At 42.8% G+C, this 22265-nt stretch overlaps 1 protein-coding gene across 4 annotated transcripts in view; it reads right to left on the bottom strand.

Moving 5' to 3' along the window:
* Window positions 1–22265, bottom strand: part of EDAR (ectodysplasin A receptor) — a 552426-nt gene that overhangs the window by 38611 nt on the left and 491550 nt on the right. For 3 of the 4 annotated variants that reach the window (XM_069636867.1, XM_069636869.1, XM_069636870.1), the window contains exons 7-10: window positions 18543–18671; window positions 18363–18443; window positions 17703–17775; window positions 7086–7245 (exon numbers count right to left, since the gene is read on the bottom strand). In XM_069636867.1, coding sequence (XP_069492968.1) covers window positions 7086–7245; window positions 17703–17775; window positions 18363–18443; window positions 18543–18671 — 443 coding nt within the window. The remainder of the gene's footprint in view (window positions 1–7085; window positions 7246–17702; window positions 17776–18362; window positions 18444–18542; window positions 18672–22265) is intronic. The other variant, XM_069636871.1, reaches the window with a different exon arrangement.

Here is a 22265-nt window from a genome sequence, read left to right as displayed (position 1 = left end):
ATGTAATATTGTGTTCCTATGCTTTGGTATCCATTAACAAAGCTCAACTCCATGAAGAATAATGTTTTTTCATCCTATGATTTCAAATGTGTTGACTTCAAAAAGTCACAATAGAATCATTAATCCAATGTCACTGGCCCGGAAGAAAACTGGAAAATGAATAACTACTAGCTGTAAGAGTCAAAACATGTTGTTTATTCAATATATAATGGAGATAATTAAATATTCTCTACCTTTACTTGACTTATGATGTTTTTCCCTCTAGTATTCTGTGATATTGTTAGGTAATTTGCAATGTCATTCTCTGTATTGTTGTAATATTGTAATTGTCTTTGATATCTTGTGAAACACAAATCTAGCAAGTGGGGAGTTTGGTTATGACTACACCCTAGAAAATCATCCATTACATACTCATCTTTCAAAATAATATGTGGTATTGTTCTTCTGTATAACGAATGGACCTGAATGGTATTTCAACAAACTACATTGTCCTACTACATTTTGTTAGGAGATCTTAAGTGAGCTATTGACATCATGAGACTATGCTTTAAAAATAAATGAGATTTAGTCTGATATTTCAGATGTACGAGTGTATTAAGTAACAGTTTTTATATTGTTCAATCCTCTTTGGGAATTATTTGTTTATATATTATTTGTAGGGTGATGCAACCATCTATATTACTTTTATTTTGCTTCATTCTTATTTTTTGACAAACATAGAAATGTACAGATTCTTGGTGTGCATCTGCTTGGAAGTAACAATTCCCTTTGTACTCAGCTGTTCCCAGGACACGGGGGCTCTATCAAACTATAGAAACAGCTTTCATGATAGCATCTGAACTCATTTAGTTGCGGTCAGAGCTAGATTTATGTTTAGGGGCCCCAAGCACCAACACTAATATGCCGCTCTACCACTGCATCACTGTGTTCTAGCAACTTCTCATTTATGTGGTCATGTGAGAAAAAAACCCTATTAAGATGACATTCCTTAATACTGCAGCACAAATCTATTTGCTAATCCATCTTTGCAAAATAATACAATATTCCAAACCAAGCACACATATCTCCCACACACCAGACACATACATATATGTGTACACTTGTATTCTTAAACACACCCATAGAATCGGAGCTACTCACACAGGCACTCACACAGAGTAACATATATATATATATATATATATATATATATATATATATATATATATATATACACACACACACACACCCACACGCCACACACACACACGCACGCACACACACACGCACGCACACACGCTGTCTCTTTCTCTGCCATTCACTCTCTCACTCTTTCTTTGACATGCATCTCCGGTGTTATCAAACTGCTGCATACGCCATAATTTGCATTGTGCTCTGCACCCGAATTTGCAAATAGTAGAGACAGATAACAGCTTATCTCGCCCCAGATTGTCTTTTTTCTTTGCATCCTGGTGCCATGCAGACCTTTCTGTATGGAGTTACACAGGAATCCACGAGGTTCAGTAATTACCATGGGCCTCATTACAGTTTTGCCAGTGCACTTTTAGCGCACTGGCAAAACACAAGTTTGCCGGTGGGGCCACTGATTTACCTCCAGCCAACAGATGGCGGTACATGTGGACCCCACAGGCAAAAAGGATCCAGAATTCCCAGCACCGGTAATTCCAGCAATCCCCTCCATGGCATTCCATGGAATGGGGATTTACTGGCAGTAATTCCGGCACTCCAAGCGGCAGAAACGGTATTACCGTTTTGGTGACATCCCGCTGGATTAACTGTCCGGATACCACCAAACTGTACTGAGGCCCCATATGTGGTAATTACCCCACCGGGTAATTATTGTTTGGGGCAATGCTTTTGTGTGGAGGTATTTACCTCTGACGAAGGAGGCCCACATCCACCATCACTGCATCCAGTTTGTTTTCTAGCACCACCTTCAGGACCCCTATTGTTGCGTCCATTTTGTTTTCAAGAGATGCCTTCATGGCAGCTATTGCTCCTATGATTGTGCCTTCGTTTGCGTCTTCTGTCGGTTGAGGTGCAGCCATTTCCATGTCTGTTGACGTTGTCTGTTTTTGCCCTGGTGTCTTGGTGTAGGTGTCCATGGTGCTCTGCTTGACCTTCCCTTCGATTTTCTTATTTGGCATTGTGCCCCTGCGTGTCTGTCCGCCTTCGGTCCCGTGGACAGCTGGGCCAAAGGTGGGGGACGGCGTTTCCAAAGCGGGATGCTGGTACCGAGTCCTGATATTTGCCTCTAAATTTTCCCGACCCGGCTCCTCCTCTATCTTTTACGGGTCGTGCACTGTAGCCCTTCACCTTATTGCGTGGGCGCCATGTTGGTCCGCCGGGGGCCCAGACTTTGCCTTGTCTTGGTGGTGTAATGGCGGCAGTTAGGCAGTCCTGCCTGGTGCGTGTTGGTGTCCAGGGAAGCGGGCCGCCTCCCCCTCGCTCCGTGGCCTTTCGGCCGGCGCCGGGAGGCCTTTCCCCTATGCCGCTCAGTCAGCGACCTGGAGCCGGAGGTCCTGCCGCTTCGTCTGGCGTGCGCTGCCCGGTGTCTTCCCCACGGGCCCTGGCTCGTTCACCGTCGGGAGTCCGCTGCGCGGCGACCTCTCTTTCGCTGTCCGTGCCCGTCGGCCTCTCCACGGGGTCTGTCTCCTCCGGGGCCGCTCCTTCCCCCGGCTTGGAGCTTTGCAAGTCAGCTTTATCACAGAATGTACTACTTTAGCTACGCAGAAAGCACTGCCCGCAGCAGCAAATAGAAAGATGAATGGGAGAAGATGTAGTCTACTGCCAGTATTATAACTATAGAGCCAAGTATCTTGGGCTCAGTTCCTGGTATGCCTCCATGACTAATCGATGTGTTGCTGGCCAAATCACTTTACATCACTGAGTCTTGTTTTCCTAAGCTGCCAACTTTGGGATCACCAAGGCGTGAAGAAATTAATGTGTGCACTACCCCCAAAGGACTCACTTTTGCATGGTTTAATGGACTGCAGTGTTTCTCTCTCTATGTATCGACATGATATTGAGCATTTGTGTAGTGGCTATCATAGCTTGGAATGCCTGTTGACTCACTCATGGCAATGCCAATCATAAGCCATGGTTGTGTACTCACAGATAGCATTCCAAACACAGTGATGCTAAGGGATGATAACCGGGTTTGTCCTACGTTTGTACCAGATGCTCCACATTATTGTTTTGCAATTCAAAGCACTACTCTTTTACTCTAAGCAGTGTCACAGCAAACACCCTGTGGGGTGGTGCAAATGTGGAGTGATGCCAATAAATAATCCTCTTCCCCAAGCCATCCCACGTGATACATACATGCGGCTCTGTGTGCCCTGTAACATTTCAATGGTGGTTTGTCCCATGTCCTTTAATAGTGTTAACTCTCAGATAAATTGTCTATTTAAAACCAACTGTACCTCGCTTGCGTTATGGCTGTTACCCTATGAAATCGTTAGAAAGTTGAATGACTTTGAGGTGGTGGTATGAACAAAACATTGACTACACAAAGATATTCAAGTTTTAACACCTTTATTTTAGGGAAATGGCATTATTTCTCAGGTTTCTCTCTGAATTATCAGTCTCTTAATGGATGACCTTCAATTCTTCGACTCTTTATCACACTCTTTTCCATTCTTTCAGTAGTTTCTAGGGGAACCCCAATGCCAAAAAAACCCTTCTCTCTCTCCATCTTCATATTCTACCGCCACTTCTCTTTATCTTCCTAGAACATTTGGCTCACTTCACATTAAACATATCATGAATGTTTTCGTTATCGCAAAGTTGCCAACATACGGGCTGCAGCCACCTTTCTCAACACCTCCTTCGGAAAAAATAGTTTCTATCTTTGGACACCGAAACGCCACTTGCACAGTTTTCTCCACCAAATAACCACTTCTCTTGTACATCTCTCCTGGATCCGTTCACAACTTGTCTTGCTTTTAATTTTCAGTATGTCTTTGTATCTCACCACCGTATTACTCTTCAAAGGTTTGTAAAGTTTGTAGCACCTCTGGGGATGAAGAGCTCGCCCGGGTCCTCAGCACTGCATAGGGTCCTGCATCTTTAAGGGTCAAGCGCTACTGTGGGTTCTCTGCACTTTTTATGTTCAATCGCCTCAAAGGGATTTCAGTACCTCCCCTGAATAAAGCTTGTTCTGTGCGTCTGCAAACCTTGTTAATCCTGGACTAGAGCTCAACTGTCATTGTAGGTAGATGCTCTACACAGTCCTGAAGCTCCTTCTATGGTTCATCTACCTTTGGTTAGCCCTCTGCCCCCACATTCTATTCCCCCTTATAGAGAATGGTGCATTCAAATCCTGTCACATCTTGCCATCCCCTTTGACTCCGATTGCTGGAAGGACCAGCCACCATCTTGTTTCCACCATCTTGTTCCCTTGAGCAAATCTTTGTGATTAGCATTTGCGTGTGAGCATCTCAGAGATTCTACGAGCAGCTCCAGATCTGCTCCAGTATTAGGCTTTGTGATTAAGATACATGGCAGCAGCGACAAATATGGGATGTCACAGGCAACTCATTTATTCCAGTCCAAACCTTTGAAAATAAGGCCCAGAGCATTCTGCACCATAGTTATAGGAAGGTCCTCCATCACTCTGCTGCAATGAGGCAGACTGGATTTCTCGCAGATAGATGGTATGTCCCCCAGGCATAAGCCACTCATGCATGTGTGTCTAGAGAGAGTCCATTAGTGAAACTGCCACTGTTATTTGCATATCACTGGCTCCCGTTTGGAACACTGTCTTTGTCCTCGCTTTATAGCTTGCACAACTGCCTTTGCAGCTTATCATTCACTCTCATTGGGTCAACCTGAATTGAAAAGCCAATGATAATACAAAAGCAAGAGTTACAATGTGTTAGCGGCAACGGCTGTGTTGAGGGGGTGCAGTGACCTGTTACCCACTGCAGGCCTCCATGGGAAAGGGGAGACTTATTGCAAAGAGCTCGAAAACCGGGCTCTTGCATGTGCATAAACCCAGCTCTTTGCTCACTGCCGAACTCTAGATTTTGGCAGCCCCGGTTTTTGCACTTTTATGCATCCTATGTAATCAGGTATGCCTTTCATCTGCTCTCAAATTATACGTCTAGACCTACGTGTTGCAGGATTTCAATCGAAATATATGCTCTCCTTTGTCTATCCCCACGGCTTCATAGTTATTACTTCTATTAATCCAATAGCCCGAAAACAGATGGGAACATTTTCATTGAAATGAGGCCCCGTTGCATTTTGAAATGGCACATCAAAGGCTCACTACATGCAAAAGAAAAATACTGAAAGCAATTTCCAAATACGCTTAAAATCTTGTTAAAGCGGCTATTTCTACAGACGAAAATAAGCGGTGGGTTGAATACCATAATGGTGCTTAGACCACAAAACAATTTCATATGTTGTCATGCCACATGCAATTACGTTACACACAGGTTTACATCCGTATAGCTCGCCCAGCTCTCTTACGAGCAGGTGCCCATGGTATCACCCACATGGAGTTTCCTCGTGCCCCTCGCGACTGTGTGGGGAAATGGAGTGGCTGGGCATTCCATAATTGGGTGTCCATCGTCCATCATAAGGATAGCGCGTGCGTCTTCCTGTAGTGCGGCTTGCAAAGGCTCTAGTGTCACAAGGAGGTGCAGTAGTTGCAAACGAGTTGGCGGACGAATCAAGTCACTGGGTCCACGGTAGGATATGACAGACTGGATGTAATCAAGAAATGTAGCTTATGCAATGGATAGAATTTAGAAAGGGGCACATCCTGGCACTAGTTGCCTTTGTAAACCTGTCTCCTAATCACCAAGACCAAATAATGGAGAGGCCCTGTAACAGCCATATTGTCTGGGAAGTGAGGTCACTGGCAGGAAGTCACTGAGCTATGGCGCTGCAGGGGCCTTCATCTCTGCCAATAAACCCAGTGACTTTGCACCTGAGTGGATGCAGTTATCCCAGTGCTCATATGCAAGGCCAACAATAGTCAGGTTTAGACGATGGCAGAAACAGAGGCCACATTGTTTTGACAGATGGGCATTCGACTCTATCATACATAACTCTAACAAGGAGGATCTAGCATGTGCCAGGTTTGGATAATAGTGTGCTTGCAACCCAGTCGGAGACAAGCGCTCAGGTTCTCCATTAAACCAGGCAACCGTTATCAGGGAAACTGCAGAACCATTAAGACTGACACTAGTCTACAGTTCGAGGTTTGCTACAAGAGTACAATGGGAAGTCACCCAATGCCACATTTGTGCATCCACTCTGAGCTTGACTGTTGCATGATAGTGTTTCTTTTTTCTGTTTTTAATTTTTTAATTTTTATATGGTTTAAAAGAAAACCTTTAAAAAGAAAAGAAGAAAATTAATTCCCAATTACAGCACTTCATAGTGTTTCACTCCAAGGTGACAGCAGTCAAGGATAAACAATTCCACTTGCTGCATCTGTAGCCTAACAAATTCTACCAGACAATTGCTCCATTACCTAATCCACTTAATTCCAGCTTTGGCATGATAGTGTCAAAGGTTGAATGCTAGTGGAAACAAAGCATGTCTCCTTTGCATCCAAATGTAAGTTACCTAGACACTCATATTTTGGTGGGGTCGATTAACTGATGCATGCATGGACATGACTACTAAACATTTCTGGGTTACAACAAATTCAGATGCTTAGGTACTGTTACCGACAAGGACTTGCCGTTAACTTGGCATTCTCACAAAGGTGAAGTGTTCTTGAAAGTGTACTTGAAATGTAGATAGAATAAAGGTATCGTCAGAGTAATCACTGGTGCCATAAGCTAACTGAGCAAAGTTGCTATTCCTGCCGTCCCATGAAAATGTAGTTCTCTATCTGTTGTGGTAGTGAATTCAATTGAAATCCATTTTTGGTGAATGGCTCTGTACGCAACCACGAGGTAAATATTCAAATTGCCATTATGAACACAAGGTAACAGGTCAGCGGTTTGACAGATAGCAATGGGTGGAGGCTAGGAATGCAGCTGAGGCTAGGATGCAGGGCTTCTCTGAGCGTGCCTAAACAAGAATACATTGGTCTGGTATCAGCAGAATTTGTGTCTTACCACAGTTAGTTTGTTGTGTGTAGAATTTCTATCCTTTGCTAAATGGACCAAGGATAACAGGCACAGGTCTGTGGCTATCTGCTTCTCAAAGGCCGCCTCCTCGTCACTGTCGATGCTGCGGCTTAAAAGCTGCTCATTCTCTGATGAGGCGTCATTTTCACTAGAAGAGAAAAGTAAAGATTACTCTATTGACTTGTTTTTTATTTCACGACAAGGGCCATGTGTATTGTGCTCATGCGTAGTTTAATCAGTTTTAATGGCGAGGAAGGAACCTATGTGGTCATGCAAACCGACAGCCATAAACATGAGTTCGCCTAATGATGGTATCATCCCTGCAAGATCTTTTGTTGTTTTCTGCATTTCTTTTTAAAACATGCTGTACTTTTCCTTTGGCTATCGAGCAAGGTGCACTTTATTCAAACTCTTGCTGCAATTTCAGTACATTTCAGCACCAGAATCAGTCGACCAGGGGGGGCATTGTAGCGTAAGTCATTGGCAGAACAGTCAGTAGGAGAAATGCAAATATTTGTTGCAGAGGAAAAGACAGAAGTCAGGAAATCAGGATGTAGGGCCAATGCTAGGGCAAGCATTTCTAGACAGCCACACAGAGTGTCACAAATAGGGTGATGTCATGTAGCAACTATAGCACTAAAGTGGGGAGCTGCTAGGCCTGGAAAAGACCCGGGGCTACACTAATGTCGGAACTGTCGGGACTGGGGGCTAGCTAGTCTTTTGGCTGTAGCTCCTGAGATTCTATCCGGGGCTACAACCAAAAGATCAGGGGCTATAGCCCCCTTAGCCCCCCCTAGCAACGCCCCTGGCACTAAACGATGGTCCTTTTACCTGGGAACGATACTTAGGGGTAATAAAAATACCACATTTCTTGGGGCGACCAGGAACCCTTATACTGGCCATGGAAGCGTATTCAGACAACAGGCTAAGATAGAAGGAGTGCAAGCCAGAAGAGGAACCAAGAAATATGCAGCATAAAACCATAAGCGGGTATATGGGGTGTGTGTGGATGTTGGCATGGAGGAAACCTGAAAAATTGTAAGCATGAGCAAAATAGAAACAGCATTAGATATTAAGGCTGACGGATGGAAAATTAGTGAAGCTAGCGACCCAAGGCGGGAAGGAAGCAGTACATTGAATGTGTGGAGGGGAGTGGAAGGGCTTCAGTGCATGACCAACTTGGTAAGGAGACATTCCTGGAAGTTATTTGGGTGAGGGTAACACTCATAACCTGGGCAGTGCTTGAGGCAGGTTTTGGTTGACAGAGGACTCCTCATGGGGCCTGGTCAATACCCAAGTCACTACTTTGTGAGCAGCAGTGGCACGTCAGGGAGTGAAGGAGCCCCGGGCACCACAAAACATTTTCTAATGCCCGCCTCACTGCACCACTGGACTTTGGTGTGCCAATTCATTTGAACGCCAGTATCAAACAGGTGTATATCAACTGAAGGTATCAATTCTACCTAAGCAATAGTGTGATTAAACACGTTACATAAAGTGGAAGGAACACATGTAAAGGATATCACGAACAGATAGATGACAATCCCTTAACATTGCTACACACATTTTCTCAATTTGTATGAAAAATATCATAAGCATTGAAACACATTACTATATCTGGGCTTATCATTGGTGTCCACTGGTAATCACTACCTTTATTAAATAAGTGATTTTTTTCATGGTGCACTCCATTTTAGGGGGACCTCACAGGTTTAAAAATAATGCCCCTTTTTATTTAAAGCAATAGAGCAAATCCCTGAGATCTGCAAATTATAACCAGCTCAATTTTTCCTTAAATGATAATTGGATCAATGTAATTTTAGTCATTCACAAATGGCTACTGATTAGCCCGATGAATATCTGTGCATCTCATATGCAAATATTCCTTTTGGACAAAAGTACTTTCATGGTCAATGCTTTTATTGTAGTCACAACAATTTCTCCCATCAGGCCGGGATATGGCTCATGGGAAATGTGCTTGCTTTAGGAATAATAGGACAAGCTGTGCAACATGAGTTCCATCCCAAGGGCGGACCTAAGAAGCTGGAGGAGTCCGTCAGTAAGTACATTTGTGGCTCTTTGGAATATTATTTGCTGTTTCAATAGTTGGAACCATTTAAGGTTAATGGGTTGGCAACACCTCCAAAAGTTTTCACCAGCTATTGTACCACTTTTTTATTTTTTACAAGCCGTCCGCTTGCCAACCTGGACAATCAGTATAAATCAATTCTGAATATACTTTTTCAGGAGGAATCGTGTAATTCAATACATGATCTATGTATCTATGTGTTGAGTGTCCTTCAACCATTATATAACATATTAAATCAGCTTCACATATATATTGTATTTATTTTGGGATCTATGGAGTTCTGAATGCTGCCTTTCAGCTAGTAGAAGGGCTTTGGTAGGATGGCCACAAAAGTAGCTACTGAAGGTCAAAAGAGCTGAATGGGCCTGAGGGCGTGCAAAGCCTGCTCTTTACCAATCATATGCTGGAAGTAAAGTTCTGTGTGGTGGACGATGTGAAATATGTAGGATGGATATCCTTGAAGCAAACCCCTTCCTATGTAGGGATGACCAGCTGGAATGCAACAATGGCCAACTGTTATAGAGCAGCTAGGAAATGGGTTGGCTAGGTTTAGCGAAGGAAACACAAAAGTATGTGGGTGGGATATGCCATCGCTATAGATAGTTCAAACAATGTACTAGTACAAAGATTCATTGTTTGAATAAAGAAAACACAACTACATCTGCAAAGAGTAATATTTGCTATTTCAGATTAGGAATATTAATTGCATAAACTGTCTGAGTTCCCAATCACAATTTTACATTCATATTTGTTTTTTAAAGTTTGTTGGATTTGGCTAAATAAAATGTCTAAGGTGTAATTTACTTCCAATGTGATAGTTTGTCTTCTGGTCAAGTATCCAGTTTGTTTGTTTTGTTTGTTTATTATTTATAATGCATACAAGGGGTATATACAGATAGAGCCTATTTACAGGTGGATGGTACAAGAACAAATATACAAATGATACATACAGCTTACATCAGCAATATAATATAGGTGATTGTGGGGTGAATGTGTACAGGTATACATTTGGTAGGAGGGATAGTTGTGGCTCCTCACAGCCGTGAATCCTGGCTGCTTGCTGCATTTAATGATCATTCGATTTCAGCCACAGGATAGTGTTGGTCCTGAAAGTTTGGTAGGGTTGATCAGTTCTCAGTGTGGGAGGTAGGAAGTTCCACAGTTTGGCTGCTTTCACCAGGAAGCTGTTACCACCGATTGTGGAACGATTGAAATTAGGAATAGAGAGGCAGTCTTTATAAGCTGTTCTAGAAGGTCTCAGGGAGATCTGTCTGTGGAATATGTCGACCAGGTAAATGGGCGCAGCATTGTTGAGGGATTTGTGGGTGAGTGACAATGTTTTTAGGAGGATTTTGTCATTGGTTGGGAGCCAGTTGTTCTGTCGGCTACTCTCAGAAATGTGGTCTCTTCTAGAAATGCCTAATGCCGCTCTAAGGGCATTATTTAGTAAAGTTTGGACTTTTCTAATGGTGACTTTGGTTGATCCTAGATAGAGGGCGTTGCAATAGTCCAGGCGAGACAGGATGAGGGCTCTAGCCAGGGTGGTGCAGCTAGTGTCAGAGAGAAATGGCTTAGCTGTGCGGATAAGTTTACACGTGTAAGCAGTGGAGGACGCTAAAGATTTAACTTGTTTGGCAAATGAGAGGTTTGAGTCAAAGTAAAAGCCTAGCGTTTTTGCCTCATGTCCTACTTTGATGCTGTTACCATCAAATATAAATGAGGAATAGTCAGGTCCTAGTTTTTTTAGGTTAGAGGTGGTCCCCAAGATGATGAGTTCGGTTTTATCATCATTCAGGCACAGTCCATGCATGGCCATCCATGCCTGGATGATGATGTACACTCTATTCACCAAGGCCAAATCCATTTGATAATCCCCAGAAAGCGGGAGGAGGATCTGGGTATCATCTGCATAGTTAGTGTAGGTGATACCGAGATGATCCAGATCATCGAAAAGGGCCTTGGTAAAAATGTTGTACAATGTAGGCGAGACACAAGACCCTGAGGCACGCCACAGGTGATTGGTATAGGGTCGGCAGCTGCTGTAGGAGAAAAAACCCTCATGGTTCTACCATTTAGGAAGGATCTAATCCAGTTAACTGCTTTATCAGAAAAGTGTGCAGCTGTGTTAAGGTGGTTGCATATAATAGTATGATCGACCAAGTCGAATGCAGCCGAGAGATCTAGGAGGAGGAGTAGGGCAGCTTTGCCGTTATCGCTAAGCTCGTCAACTTGGGTCTTGAGGTTGATGAGGGCTGTCTCCGTTCCGTGTTGAGGGCGGAAGCCTGATTGTCTGGCTCCTAGTAGGTGGTGTACTTCCAGATGTTTTTGGATTTGTACATAAGCAACCTTATCCAGAATTTTTAGGAGGAAGGGTACTGTCGTGATTGGCCTGTAGTTGGTCGGCGTGGATGGGTCGAGAGTAGGTTTTTTTAAAAGTGGAAGTACCCAGGATTGTTTGAGATTGGTAGGGATGGTATCAGTGGAGAAGGACGCGTTGATGAGCTTCGTAATAAAAGGAGAGAGGTCTCGGGCTGCATCCTTGATAAACTGTGCGGGGCAGAGATCGCCATGGCAGTTAGACGGTTTCAGGGACAAAATGATTCTTTCCACTTCAAGAATAGAAACTTTGGTGAAGTGGATTCATTAGCAGTAGTACTCTCAGTTATTTTAGATGGGGGAGGGTCGTTTAAGGAAGCTCTTTTGCTGGAGATTTTGTTTTGTAAGGTGGATATTTTATTGGCTAGTGAATTTTGGATCTCTCAGCACCATTTTTTATCTTTAATGCATGTGTCAGGTGGTGCTATGGGGGTCTCTATTTCTTTGAGGATGGAGAATAGTTCCTTCATATTGGATTTGGCTTGGGATATGCGCGTGTCGAAGGAGATTCGTTTTGCTAGACATATTTCTTTTTTATAGAGGGATGATAGTTTAGTGAGTTTGTTGGCTGCTGAGGGTAGTTTTTTCCAGGCGGCCTCGCAGTTTTTTTTTTGTTTCCTTGGTACACTTATCTTCCTGCACCGAGATATATGAATGCACAATTTTGATTGTGAACTCTATTCCAGATCCAATTGTGTTTTCGTTATTTAAACAATTCATCCTTGTTTTAGTGCATAGGTATGCGAATTGTGTGAATTATTTGTATTTATTACATTTAATATAGCACTTTATGCCAAAGCGCTTTACATTACAACAACAAGAATACATTAGAACAAATTAAAGCATAATTGCCAAACATGAGACAAACCATCGAAAACAGTATGTAGAACAATTTGCATAGGACTATAGAAGAGGAACAGAACAGAGGAAGAGTAAGAGGGAAGTAGAGAGGGTTATCAGGACGGGGATGAACAAGATGAGATTTCAAGGAGGATAGGAAGGAGGAGTAAGAGGAGATGGAGCGGATAGGGAGAGGTAGAGAGTTCCAGTGTATAGTGGCAAGAAGCTGCACAAGGAGACGGAGGAACAGTGAGTAGTAGATCAGCAGAGCGGAGGGGGCGCAGAGGGGGTGCGAGGGAGCGTAGAAGGAGAGGAGAGTGGAAAGGTGAGGGGGGCGATATCATGACGAGATTTAAAAACGAGACAGAGGAAGTTAAATTTAAGTTGAGAATGAAGGGGAAGCCAGCAAAGAGAAGAAAGAAAAGAGGAAATGGAATTATGAGGAGAGAGAAGGCCAAAGAGTACGGATAGCAGAGTCATAGAGGGATTTGAGGGGGGCGAGTTGAGAGGCAGGGAGGCCAAAGAGGAGAGCAGCACAGTAGAATAGACAAGAGAAGAGAGGGGAAGAGATTAATAATTTAGTGGCATGAAAGGTGAGGGAGGAATGGATTTTACAAACATTGAAGAGGTTTAACAATTAAGTTGTCAAGCATTATAATAGGTGTAATGCATAAGCATTCCACTAGCTACTAAGTCATTTCAGAAGTGTTCACCATTTAACCGGCACAGGCATCTTCATGATACCCATACTGCTTTATTATGATCACGATAGACTGAGGTTGCGGGGCGACCCTGTAGGTAACAGCCCGCCGCCCAAGTGAAGGGCCTGAGCGCAGTGACGATCACTTAATGAGGGTGGTGGTGACGTTACCGAAAGGCAGAGGCGTTGCTGTGGGAGGAGCTAAGTGGGCTATAGCCCCAGATCTTTTGGTTGTAGCCCCGGATAGAAGCTCAGCGACTACAACCAAAATGCTATCTAGCCCGAGTCCAGACAGTCCTGATATTAGCGTAGCCCCGGATCTTTTCCAGACCTAATAACATCCCTGCCAAAAGGGCCAGGACACCAACGACTCAGCATCGTCCTGGATCAGTACTTTTTTAGCTAACAGAACCATTAGGGTTTTTTCTCCTCTAGCATCAGTAGAACCTGCACCTGTCCCTTGTGGAGTCCCCCAAGGGTCTTGCGTCTCCCCCACACTATACAATGTGTTTACCAAGCCTCTCTTTGACATACTTGACTATCTGGGTGTCTCATACACCAACTATGCTGATGACACCCAGATACTCATCCCTATCTTTGGTGACTTTGCTCTTGACGCAAAGAAACTTAATGATGTCTACCTAATCATCCAGGCTTGGATGGCTCATCACAGGCTCTGCCTCAATGATGAGAAAACGGAGCTACTCATCCTAGGAACGCACTCCAAATTGGCTAAACTTGACCCAGCATACAAATCATTCACCATAGATGGCAACATAATCAAAGTGTCAAACTTAGCTAAAACTCTAGGCATTTATTTTGACGCAACTCTATCGCTAACCAGACAAACCAATGCCGTAGCGTCCGCATCGGCCTATGCTTGTAAACTCATCACAGCCTGCAGACCCTTCCTGAACACTGAGAACTGGATCATCTTAGCTAGAATACTAATCATGGAAAAAATAGACTATTGTAACGCCCTCTACCTAGGGACTAGCCAAAAAAACATTGACAAGCTACAAGTTACACAAAACAATGCTACCAGGGCAGCCCTCAACATCCCTAGAAGATCTCACATTTCTGACATCAGACGTAACCTTCACTGGCTCCCTGTCGCGCAGCAAATATCGCTCAAAACCTTAGCCTTAACTTACAAGGCTCAGAATAACCTGGCACCATCTTATCTGACCAGCCGGTTCTCACAGCATGTCGCGTACAGACCGCTGAGATCAGCCTATGTCAACACACTCTCTATACCCAGATTCAAGCTACAGTCTGCTGGGCGATCTAGCTTCCCAGTCCTTGCAGTTAAACTTTGGAACACCACCCCCTTCACACTCAGATCAGAACCCACGTTCCACTCCTTCAAAACCAAAAACAAATTCTGGCTTCACAATCTTGATGAGCCTACTTCACTCCCATTATAGGCGCTCTCCATAGTACACCAGCACTTCTTTCCCTGGTCTAACTCTCATGTTCTCTTTATTCTCTCTCTCATTTGTAGCCTTTACTTTAGCTTCTAGTACCTGTTATACATTTCTGGAGTAATTATGTGTAACCTGCTCCGTTATGTCACTAGTTGTATCATTGTAAATTTAATTGTTTCTTCTTTGTAAGACTGTTCCCCTAGGCGAACAGGTTATGCTTGTCTGTAACCACCATCTTGCAACTACGCGCCCAGATGCCTGAGGGCAAGGCTGCGCGCTACAAATAAATAAATACAAATACAAATAAATACAAACGAGGGGCATATCACCATAAGCACACCTGTAGTTATCTACACATGTGCTAATGGCGTCTTTTTGTTTTGTTTAAATAAACATACATTTCTTGCACTGACCAGCGCCACAGCAGTGCTGCTGATAGGAAGTCAATTTTCCATGTCGATGACTGTGAGGTCATCGACATGGAAATTGAATGCTGTGGCGCCAGGCTTTGCAAGAAAAGTATGTTTATTTTATTAATTTATTTCAAAATAAAGTCACCATTAGCACCCGTGTATGAAACTACACATGTGCGAAGCGGTGAAGAGGGAGCGGGAAAGGGTGCTGCCCACCAAGGCTACTTGGAAGGCGGGCTTGTACTATAGAATACAGCCCACGCTTTGAGCATCCTGCTTGGATAGCACCCGCTCCCAGGGTGCTAAAGACCGGCAAACGTGGGTCTTCAGACCTCTCTGAAATTATGGGAAAGTGGTGTATTTCAGAGGAAGGAAGGATGCAATTAATTCCCAACCAAACCACCATTTTGCAGATAGGGTAATCAGGAGGGCTTGGGGGAGAAAATATCAGTGTATCATACACAAAGGACCAATATATGAAATGTAACGGCAGATAATGAAAGCTAATGAGTGGGATGCCTCAGTAAATATGATAAAGTTGAGCCCACAGGTAATGTGAACAACTTAGAGCTTTCAAACATTTTCAAAACAAAGTCCCAATATATTTAATCTAAATGCCTTAATTTTATGAATCATCCAGAAATGTTAGATCATATACAAAAACGTTTCCGAGCATTCCTAAAATTAAAATGTCAGCCAACTGAGGATGATGCTCCTTGGTCTAGGAACACAAATCAGGAATCGTGTTCCTGAAACCAGAATTTCAGAATCCAGCATCCTCAACTTTCATTAAAACATATTTTTTTTAAAACACGATTGTGTAATTTTTGTCCACAGGTCATAGTTCACTGAATCAATCCCTGATGGCACAATCCAACATAACATCCAACATCCTTCTAAAGTAAACTAAGGATCACAATTGAACACATGGAGAGCAAACAGTAAGCATCAATGAACCTTTGCCAGTGGCTTGCCGCAGTGGATGATAGAAACAACTTTGCAAATAACTTAAACATGAAACAGATAACTAAGAAGGAGCACGAGACAAAGGTGCTAACAATACCTCTTAAGTTGGAGACAATTTATGAGAAAACACTTAAAAGGTAATAAAACACAGCACAAATCTAATTGCCACATTTCTTCATTTCAACACTATTACTATTATCCGTACTAAAATAACCATGTGGTGATATTTTCTGAGTCCGTTTAAGATGCTACTTGCCAACTTACAGTAGGCAGGACCAAATGTCAAGGTTATAAAAGAGCAATATTGATTGGAAAACCCTATGCCACCGTACCAAATACCCAGAGCATGTTTTGTCCATCTCTGTTCCTTACTTTAAACATAGGTCATGCAGATGAGGTCCATATTTGTAGTGTTTAGGCAATTCTGGATCATTTTGCAAATGATAAGCATGACTCTTACATTTTACCCAAAGAATATCCTAGGATTGTGCCAATTGAATGAATGTTAAACATCAAATCTAGTGAGTGTGTTACATGATACCAACAAGCTCTGGCAGTGTTTATTTAAATGATGCTTCTGTTAAGGAATTTCAACTCTGAATACTAGACTTGAGATCATTGGTGAGTTGCAGGAAACATTAGAAAGATTTTTAATGGCATGGAAATACATACCACCTTTCCACTGTGGAAATATAGAAACCGCATGTAAGTGTGGGTAAACAAGGATTAGTGATCTGTAGTGTTCAAAGGGTGAGAAGTAGTAGGCAGGAAGGAGGGCATGGGTCGCTGCATAAAGGAGGTGTCTTTTGAAGGAGTGTTTTCAGAACGTTGAAAAGAGTCAAGGTGGGCTGAATGTACCTTGCAGAAAAGAGTTTCACAGATGGTGGTTGTTGCTGGTGAAGGGCTGATATTGGGGTTGACTTTACTGAAGGCATGGCACTTTAGTCGTAGAACTGCCATAGTTGCTGTGGAGTGAGTTCTGACTAAAGTATGGGATTAGGTCATGAGTATGGGAGCATGTCAAATTGTAAAACATAATTTCAAAAATATGTTTCTGAACCCAGTCCTGCCCAGGTAATCAGCGACATGTAGGACAAGGGAAGAATTTAATTTACATACCTTCTTCCTGAATAATAAATAGTATTTACTAATATTTGCAAAGAGGTATGGAAGACCCTCTGCCGAGAACGAACATTTCCAAATAACCTGTTCTATGGGGAAGGTACACAAGCGGGAGGGTCTACAACCACCTTTTAGGTCACTGCACCCTTCACAGAGGAGAAATATCAATTTGCATATCAGTCTGGGCCCACCCACCTAGGCAGTCCAGCACCCACCTAGGCAGTCCAGCACCAACATGCTAGACAATTCTCCAGGGAACAGGAGAACCAACAGCACTGTCGCACCTTCAAACACTTGTGTATAGGCGCGTTATAAATGCCATATCATATCAGTTACAGGTTTTCGGTCTTGTTGGGCCTCACCATTCAGGTCAAGCTGTAGCTCTTTAAGCACAGTGAGCAAGGGGTCCACGTCTGGATTACCCTGGGTAACTTAATGTGAAACCCCAAGTTCTTAAACTTTCACAAAGAGGTCTGGGAGCCCCTTTACCGAGAAGGAACATGGATACGCTCATTAAAATTGTGTCCTTAAACTCGTGCAGACTTGAGGGAATAAAAACGTTAATTGCCATTTTCTTCAGAATCATATTTTCCATCACAAATAAGTATTGATTTTTTGCTTGGCGCAACATTGCCATGTTTCGTGTTGCATATACTTTTCATTTTTGCTCACCTTTTCTCCGTTTTTACAGGTGTTTCTGGATGTTTTTCAAACTCGTTATTCTCAGCATAATTTACGCCATTTTCTGCAGGAAAAAGTATGTTTAGATTTTTTTGTAAAGTCTTTTGTATACCCACAATTTCTCAGTTCAGTGTCATTTCAACAATGGGCTTGGGAAAACTTAAAAAGTGGTAGATGGAGGGAAAGGCTTGAGCCGACACTTCCTGAACCAACGGTTGTTCTTTGGGCAACAGTCGATTCCTTTATTTTATATACACCTAAAATCTTAAGGAAGGCTCAATCATAACTATTCATTGAAAATTCAAGTGGCCACCACATTACTTATAGTCACAGTTAGTGGACTGCTTAACACCTAAAGCCGCCTCAAGCAGTTTATTGACTGAAACAAAGTAATTCACACATTCAATATCACAGTGCAATGTGGCTTGTCACCACCAGGGCTTGGGTGGCAACCATAAACAAAAGAGTAACCGTGCGACTTCTCTTTTTTATTGTCCCGTTCTGGGGGCACTTCAGGCCACGTCCATCATTCACGCCACAAAACCATCGTTGTAGCAACCCTCGACTTCTCACCCAACTTAGAGCACTGAACACGCCAATGCCCATTCTCATAAATCGCCCAACAATAAACAACCAAACAGAATCTCAAACCTTGGGCTTCCTTCTTTTCTTCCTGGTTGTTTGCTGGGGGTTGAGGTTCCCCCGTTTTCACAGACTGTAGCGCGCAGCACGCTGGAAGTTAAACGAAAAGCATCATAGAAAATCAGCAACAACGGCATCAGAGTGCGCATGCGCTCTCGTGTATTAGGGATGCCGCAGCGTTCTGTTTACCTTGAGACGAAGGCTTGGATTTCACGATGTAGAACATGATGATGAGTACGATGGCCACAGCCATGATAAATATTGTAGACATGGCAATTATGAGGGCATTCGCCAGGTGTCCCTGCCCAGGAAGTTCTGCTAAAAAGACAAGCATTATTTTACTGTCAAGTGTTGGTCTTAGTCGTGTTTTCACTTGCATTTAGAAGCAATTCGGCATGGCTGGGGCCTGCCTGGGATATTGGCGCAGAACAGTTCTTTGGGCAAAATTCACAGTGAGTGAGTTTTAAAAAATATATGTTAAAGATAAAGCACATATTTTTGAGTAGTGTGCTTAGTGTTATGGGCACATTAAGTGGTGGTGCTTCGAGTCTTTTTCGAGAATGTCAAGACGATCATTAGGGCTAGTGATAGTGAGAGCAGAAGGGGGAGGCTATCAGAACACAATATAAATGCAGAAATAAAAGCAAGTAAGACAGACACTATTTGGTTATAGACATTGTCGTTGCAGATAATTGAGAGATTAGCAATAATAACATACAGCTGATAAAACGGCTCAGCCAGTTGATTGTTTGCACCAAAGATCAGTGCATACTATGCTGGGCGCAGGTTCAAATCCCCACCAGGTCAGTTTATCCCATCATCTATCTGAGGTCTTTAAAATAAGTACTATTAAGTTGGCTTACCACGCATGCTACTGTTCAAAGACAAGTCATGAATTTTGGTATCACAATAGTAAAAATAAGAATGTAGGTTTCCACTGGGTTAGAGCCCCTGTAGTTGGCAAGCGGTAATGACTGGCAGTGATTCATTAGGAGAATATTGCACCAAGTTCGCATTCATCCCCTCTTTTTACCCAAGTTGACACACAAGGATGAGCAATGCTGCAATGCATAGTGCCCATTAATGAGCAAGGTTCGAGGAGGCACAGGGACTGCTGACGCACCTGTAGGTAGAGAAGACAGGGCAATTTAAGCATTGATCCAGGAGCGTTTTCACCACATGGAACAAAAGAGTAAGACCAGTGCTTAGGAAAGAGCGCTTCGGCAGCCATTCGGCACGCGAAAAGTAAGAATGTTTACAACCAGTTTGTGAATAGACTTTTACTATGTCTGCTTGTAGTCAGACACCTAATTAAGAAAGAGATGCATGTTTCCTCTTCCATTATCTCTTCTTCCTTTTTCGCATTTTTACAGACACCTGAAGTTTCTTTCCCATCCCTCTAAACTCTTCTCCTCTGTAGCTCACTATTTTGGCCAGCATCTTTGCTGTATTAACACGCATGCCATCTTTACTTTCCTTCTCACCAAACACATTGGGTAATGTGGGCCGTTTTCGTATTGACATGTAATGTATCCCAGCCTCTCACCTCCCCACAACTGTAGTATCTACCTTTCCCTTCCCTACTAACCGATATCACCCCTCATCTCCCCCATCTGCATTGGCTTTCAATCTCTTGAGTTTGAGTTGAAATGCGCTTTCTCACAGCAGTGCTTGTAGGCAGCCAAGGCTTGGATCTACTTTACATCTGACTTCCATTCTCTTCTCTGCTCCTTGGATTCTGCCTCGGTTTGTTTTCTAAGTCTACCCTCACCCTTGCGCACCTTCTCGCATTCATTCCTTTAATCTTTTAGCACCTGATCACTGGGACTGTTGTCTATTTGCAATTTTCCAACCAGTCTCAAAACATGTCTCAGCTTTAAGAAATGTTTCTCCCACAAACCCTTTACCACTGTATAGCCTGTTATACAGTTAGTGAACTCTACAATTATTGATTTTTACTTTGTTTCAGTGTTATAAAGTAAATCAAATATTTCCTTCATGTATATATTCTCAATGTCACTGGGCCTAGTAAGATCGTTTTTTTGTTCTCTCCGCTGTTCCCCTCCCTTTGCCTGGTCGCGCGCTGAAACACCTGTGTATGAGCGTGATATAAATAAAATATCTTATCATATGTTTTAATTGCAATTTGCATTCTGTATCAAGTTTTTCACATGTATCACCTTAAAATAAACTCATCAAATGAAACATATAAATAACATAACAGATGGAATTTAGCCTGGCTCTTAATAATAGAGTGCGATAATCAAATTCAGTGCAGAAGTTCAGTGGTAATTTTAAGAGCTGGAGTGTAGCACTGAAGTTCAATGATTATCTTAGTGAGGATATTCCAGAAAGAATTGATGAAGTTACTGTTCAGTGTATGGCGCGTGGTGATCCCGTTTACTGATAGTGTTTCATTCTAATGTTTAGTGGCAGGAGATGTTGCTGAAAATTTATGATGGAATTTAGTTGTTTAGTTTAAGTTTAATGAATTAAGTTTTCTGTGTTAGTTTATTGATGGAGTTCAGCTATTAATTGTAGGTCATGGAGGCCACTTTAGTTATTACATTTTGGTAAATTCAGTCAATTGACATGATGTAGAGATGGAGTTTAGAGAATACGCTTATGTTCAGTGGTCTCCTTAGTTAATGAATACAATGGATGGGGTTCAGTGAAGAACTTTAGAGATTAAGTTTAAATGTAATAATGTAAGGCAGTGAATAATGGTTCTAGTATCAATCACCTGTTCTTAGATGCCAGACACCCAAAGACACCGTAACCCTGCCAAAAACAGACACAGCACTCTTCAGGTTAAGCTCTCAGTCGAATTGAGCATCTGTGGTTGAGCACCGAAGCAAGTTAGGGTCAGGACATGAGCTCTGGATCGTAGACCTGGCCACCCTCAGATAGGTGAGTGTCACAGCCTGTCTCTTAGAACTGTTTGATAGTGATGCCCCTCGAATCTTGGTGCCCTTGCCCCCCTAGAAGTCCCACCGCCCTAACCAAATGAAGGGGCATGTATCGGCAGTGGCTCCAGGTTTACCACCGATTAACTAACATTTATTTATTTATTTAATTTATTACATTTGTTATACGCCCAGATATTGAGGTATCACGGCGTAGTTACAGACAGTACAAGCTTACATTCTTACAATTGTGAGACAATGCTTACTTACAGACAGTTCAAAATTACATACTTGACAGTTGTGGGCAGATGAGCCCAGAGGTAAGAGCCAGAGGAAGGTGAGAGAAAGGCTGGAATGTCCTCTGGAGTTTGGGTGGTTAGTATAGGTTGAATAACCAAGTTTTCAGTGATTTTTTGAATAGTTGGTGCGACTCTTCTTGTTTGATGTTTGTTGGGAGAGCATTCCAGTGTTTTGGGGCTAGACCTTTGAAGCTGCTGCCCCCTGCTCTTGAGCTTTTCAATCTGGGGATGGCAAGGAGGAGGCTGTTGCTGGATATGAGCTGTCTGGCTGGAGCTTTGTATCTAATAATATTGTTGAGGTATTTAGGATATTTATTGGCAATGCATTTGTGTGTGATACATAAGGTTTTGAAAATAATTCTTGCTTTGATTGGAAGCCAATGATTATTTTTCCTGATGGCTGAGATGTGCTTGTACTTTTTTATTCCCAGTGCTGCTCGGAGAGCTTTATTCTGCATGAGTTTGATTTTGGTCAGATTAGCATTGGATGTACTTAGTAGGAGTACATTACAATAGTCCAACTTCGAGAGTACAAGGGCTCTTGCAAGTGTGATGCAGTTTTTAGGTGTGAGGAATTTAAGGTTTAAAGAGATGAGCTTGGTGGTGTATGAGGGGCTGAGGAGAGGCCGTTGACTTGTTTGGTCATGGATAAGCTGGCATTTAGGTACACACCTAGAGTTTTTACCTGTTTGAGAACTGGGATCGTG

This window comes from Ambystoma mexicanum, chromosome 7p (assembly GCF_040938575.1).
Source record: "Ambystoma mexicanum isolate Mex_15411 chromosome 7p, UKY_AmexF1_1, whole genome shotgun sequence".
Taxonomy (NCBI): domain Eukaryota; kingdom Metazoa; phylum Chordata; class Amphibia; order Caudata; family Ambystomatidae; genus Ambystoma; species Ambystoma mexicanum.
The sequence above is the reverse complement of the archived record's forward strand: the minus strand, read 5'-3'. Positions and strand labels throughout refer to the sequence as shown.